Raw genomic sequence first — 4,868 nt, forward strand, 5'->3', positions numbered from 1 at the left:
TAATAACAAGACTTGCAATCCACATTGCAATGACTTTAATGGTCATAATTGCAATAACTACAACATGAATTTAAAATAATGTTTGTTACCATCAACTTGCAAGCAAATAAATCCAAATCCCATAATTTCCCCCTGACCCATTCTTAGGATACACCAACAAACAAATGGAGCTGTCAAAACAGTTAAAAGTCAAATTCCAATCCAATTAGACATACAGAAATAGTATAAGATAGCCCTATTAAGATTTTAATCTTATCATAATTCAAACTGGTACAACTCAACCTTACTCATATTTCCAAGTTTACCTCACTCTAACTTCCAGACACACAAAACAACCCCACAAGAATAAAAGGACATGATCATCATCCAAATTCTTTCAATCTTCTTATTTGCATGCATATTTATCCATTTTCTGTGCATTCATTAAAGTTTTGTTGGGTCCACGTTGTCTTTATTGGAAAATTATGGGAGGCTGTTGTAGCTGCAACGTTACCTTTGGAGAGAAGGTGTATGATATAGATTCTGAGAGTGATGACTACAATAATAAAGATACAACATATGAAGAAGGATATGGTGGGGCCCGGATCATGTTAGGAGAATCCTCTAAGTTTGTATCAATGTATTCCCAGAAGGGTAGAAAAGGAATTAATCAGGATGCATTAACGGTTTGGGAGGTAAGAATTTTCATAGGTATTATTTATAGATTGTTGGTTTTATTTTTCTATTTTTATTAAATTACAATTTTGATAATTTTTCATTCCACTCATATCAATTTTCAACATTTTGTCCAATATAATAATACGCAATTCATAATAAATAAGTAGAGATAAATTACTCTTTTAGTCCTTGCAATTTCATTAATATTTAAGTAGGACTCTATAATTTAAAAGTTTTAATTAGGTTTATTTCAAAGGGTTTTAATTAGGTTTTATTTTGTGTGTGTGAAGCTTAATCAAGTCCCTATTAGACAGTTTATGAAATTAATTCATTTTTAAAATTAATAGGGAATTAAAATATTATTTAAGTATAAGGGTTTATTTAAAAAAAATAGAAGTTTACGGTCTTGCTTAAAAACCTTGCTTTGTAGGTACCTGCTTAATTGATACATTGAGTCAAATTATAGGAGCCAAAAGATTAATTTATGCAACAAATTATTTCCTAATATTCAAGACGATTTATTGAAATTAGAATAAATACTCTAGTTTTTGTAATTTATTTGCTTAAATCATTTTGGTCTAAAAAATAAAATAATCTAATTATTAGTCATCGAAGGTTCCTTCATAAACAATTTGGTCTCCCGAAAAAATAGTCACGAAATAATCCCTATAGATATTTTTGGTATAATAAGTTGGTCCCTCAAATTTCTTTGGTACCACAACTTATTTCCTATGAAATCAGACCAAATTAGGTAAAACTAGAATTATAGGAACCAATTTGTTTCAGGGAAGGAAACCATAAATGCTATGACTACTTTATTCTTGTAGGGTTTGTTTGTGAGTTTGAATTTATAGGAAATAAAAAAAGAAATGAAAGACTTGAGAGTCATCTCATAAATATATTTCATGCCTTCTAAGCCTTCTCCATCTCTCCCTCGCTCGCCAAAAATCAATTTGCGAATAGAACCAGACCAATTTATAGGAACCAAAGTTTCTAAAGACTGTTTTGAGATTTTATTTTTCTAAGAATTAAATTTGGTAAAAAAATATATTCAGAACTACATCCACTTACTCCTTAGATAAAAAACTAGTAAGCCACATCTATTCTAACATAGGAACTCAGGAATCCTACCTGATTCTTCTCTAGTAACCTTCTACCAGAATGAGTGTTAGAGATGAGCCATATCTTTTGTCTCAAAGTTTGTATTATTTCATATATTTATTATTTCTCATTTGTCAAAAAATTAAACAAGAATTAAATATATATTAACTTTGTATTTTCTAACTAATAAAATAAAATAACATATGGAATAATACATATTTTGGGATAAAAGATGTGCTCCCAGGTATCAAACTTTATGATTTTATGGTCAAGTGATAATATGACTAGTACCCATGTGACATGTCTCATTCTAATTGATTAAGTTATTGATTGTGGTATTTATATATCATAAATAGAGACCAAAACCAAAACTATCAACTAATAGGAACAAAAGACTAGGGACATTTTTTAGCAGGACTGAACATCCAAATTGTGTAAACTAAAAACATATTTATGCCTTGAATTTATGTTACTAATGATGTATGGTTTTCATTGAAGCATAATGCTTCTTAATTTACTAATATATATTGCATGGATGTATGCAAAACATATATATGGCTTGGACTAATGCTCAATGTGGTATTGTTGGAACTGTATATCATTAGGAATTCACAGGAGAAAAAGATATGATCTTCTGTGGTGTGTTTGATGGTCATGGTCCTCTAGGCCACAAGTTTTCACAAAGTATACGTGACAATCTACCCTCAAAGCTCTCTGCAGCATTTCAAATGGCACAACAAAATACAACTAGTTATGGAGAGAATCAACATAACATGTCGGTTGCTTCTTGGGAGGAAAGCTTCTTCAAATCCTTCATTGAAATGGATGAAGAACTTGCTTTGAAAGTTGACTATGATGGCTTTTCTGGTGGTAGCACTGCTGTCACAATCATTAAACAGGTATCACCAGACATTCAAAATTAATTGCTTTACTTGTCTGTAATATCTGGAAACACCGCCTGCTAGGCTTGTGTACTGAACCACCTTTTTTTTTAATCTCTTTATGACATGCTTGAAAAACTCTCGAATGATAAGATCATTATCCGTGAACTTGGAGGTCACATGTTTAAATTCTAGAAACAACCTATTTGTTTGTTTTTGTAAGAAACAATTATAACCGCATCATTTTCCTTACTAAATTTTCAGAAAGACCAATTGATAATTGGTAATTTGGGGGATTCTCGTGCAGTTCTTTGCACAAGAGCAGATGATAACCATTTTGTTCCAGTTCAACTCACAGTTGACTTGAAACCAGATATTCCATGTAGGTCTTGGTATTGGCCTCATTTCTAAATCTTACAAGTCTATATATATAGTTATATCTAACTACCTTTTCTTATTTATTGTCACTCAGGTGAAGCCTTAAGAATTGTGAATTGTGGAGGTCGAGTTTTTGCTGCAGAGGAAGATCCAGGTGTGAAGAGACTATGGATGCCTGAAGAAGATTGCCCTGGACTAGCTATGTCAAGAGCCTTCGGAGATTTTTGCCTGAAAAATTGTGGTCTCACCTCAATTCCTGACTTAGTTTATCGAAAAATTAACAAGCAGGATCAGTTTGTGGTTTTGGCCACTGATGGGGTATGCATTATCCTAATATCAACTTTGTGCGAGGGATCTTGTATTTTTAGTTATGGTCTATTTGTGAGTTGGATTTTGGAGGAGAATGAAGGCCAAGAGTCTTCAGAGTTATCTCACAAATATATTTCATATCTATCAAGTCTTCTCTTTTTCTTCGTTCCCCTCCAAACCTCAACTAGCAAACAAACCCTTAGAGAATAAAAATTAATTAGTGGTGTGTTGGGAAGTAATTCCCTCATCTTTTGCCACATTCTCTTAGGCATGGTTTAAGTATATGTTGAACTACTTCTTTTATTGCTAATTGGTAACTTGATATAAGAACTAGAGGTGTACTTCTTTCCCGTTATCATGAACCAAAATATATCATATTTAATCTTTGGTCATGTTGAGAAATAAGTCTCACATCCTCTACTTGTTCTTCTAGATATTGTTTAACTACTTGATATGTGTAGGGCTACTTACTCATCTCATTGTCAATTGGTTTTGAGATAAAACCTTAAGATGATATGTCTCTCACTCATTTATATATATACTTCTTTTAATCCGAATTCATATGCAAATATTTGATCAACTAGTGCAAAGCAATAAGATAACTAGGTTTATTGTGTATTGGAAGACTAATTAAGACAATGTTTTAGGAAGATAAAGCATCACTGTAATCATTTACAAGTATATAGTTAAAGCATACAACTTTTCTTTTGCAGGTATGGGATGTGCTAACAAACAATGAAGTAATAACCATAGTTGCTTCAGCACCAAAGCGGTCGATGGCAGCAAAAATTTTAGTAAAGCGCGCTGTTCAGGCCTGGAGATACAAGTATCCTTCTTCTGGGGTTGATGATTGTGCAGTCATATGCTTATTCCTGAATAATTAACCTGTTTTAACCCAACACTGGCAATTTAATATGGGTGGGACAATATATTTTGATTTTTTGAATTAAATTAAAGTCCTTTACGCTTAGTTTTCTGTTTTAGTTAGCTAGACTTTGGTTTCATGTATATATGGTTTATTTTCATTGTAAATTATCAATTTATTCATTCAATAAAAAAATATACAATCTTTTTCTTGTTTTTTATTTCTAATATAGCAGAACAATATAGTTATGTTTTTCATAATCTATTGATTATCTATTAAACTTTCAATATTCAACTTCTTCAATTCTACTTCTCTTTCTGTCCCTCATTCAAAAAGAAAAATTGTTTATGATGGAACAACTATCACCACAGCTTCAGGTACCTTTCCATTGGTTTAGTGACATCGCATCACCAATAATTCATCTCACACCCATCACAACCCTCTCACCAAATCCATATAGGGATTTTCACAAACTCATTCAGCACAAAAACTTAGAGGCTTGCATCCTTGGAATTCAAGTGTAAAATTGAATAACCATACACAAAGATGAGTTTAGAATCAAGCAAGGCCTTGAAAGCAATTTCAACATCAATAAAAACAATGACAGACAATCAGCTGCCAAGTGCCACATAGAAAATTCTAAAGCTGCAACTAAAGGAATGAAGCTTGTCCATTTT

The 4,868-nt window shown here is 32.0% G+C and overlaps 1 protein-coding gene across 1 annotated transcript; it reads left to right on the forward strand.

The window, feature by feature from the left end:
* Nucleotides 400–4,243, forward strand: LOC109362050 (probable protein phosphatase 2C 65). The gene is made up of 5 exons (XM_019607622.1): nt 400–674; nt 2,364–2,657; nt 2,904–3,021; nt 3,112–3,335; nt 4,040–4,243. Exons 1-5 carry the CDS (start codon nt 465–467, stop codon nt 4,208–4,210), a joined length of 1,017 nt encoding a protein of 338 aa, XP_019463167.1. The 5' UTR covers nt 400–464; the 3' UTR covers nt 4,211–4,243.

The sequence above is a fragment of the Lupinus angustifolius genome, chromosome LG12 (assembly GCF_001865875.1).
Source record: "Lupinus angustifolius cultivar Tanjil chromosome LG12, LupAngTanjil_v1.0, whole genome shotgun sequence".
NCBI classification, from domain to species: Eukaryota; Viridiplantae; Streptophyta; class Magnoliopsida; order Fabales; family Fabaceae; genus Lupinus; species Lupinus angustifolius.

What these genes read in the sequence shown, in the direction of transcription:
- LOC109362050 (XM_019607622.1), top strand. Translation starts at nt 465, where the DNA reads ATGGGAGGCTGTTGTAGCTGCAACGTTACCTTTGGAGAGAAGGTGTAT. An exon ending in ATGCATTAACGGTTTGGGAG is followed by an intron (nt 675 to 2,363) that starts GTAAGAATTTTC and finishes GTATATCATTAG; the next exon opens with GAATTCACAGGAGAAAAAGA. An exon ending in TGGTTTTGGCCACTGATGGG is followed by an intron (nt 3,336 to 4,039) that starts GTATGCATTATC and finishes TTTCTTTTGCAG; the next exon opens with GTATGGGATGTGCTAACAAA.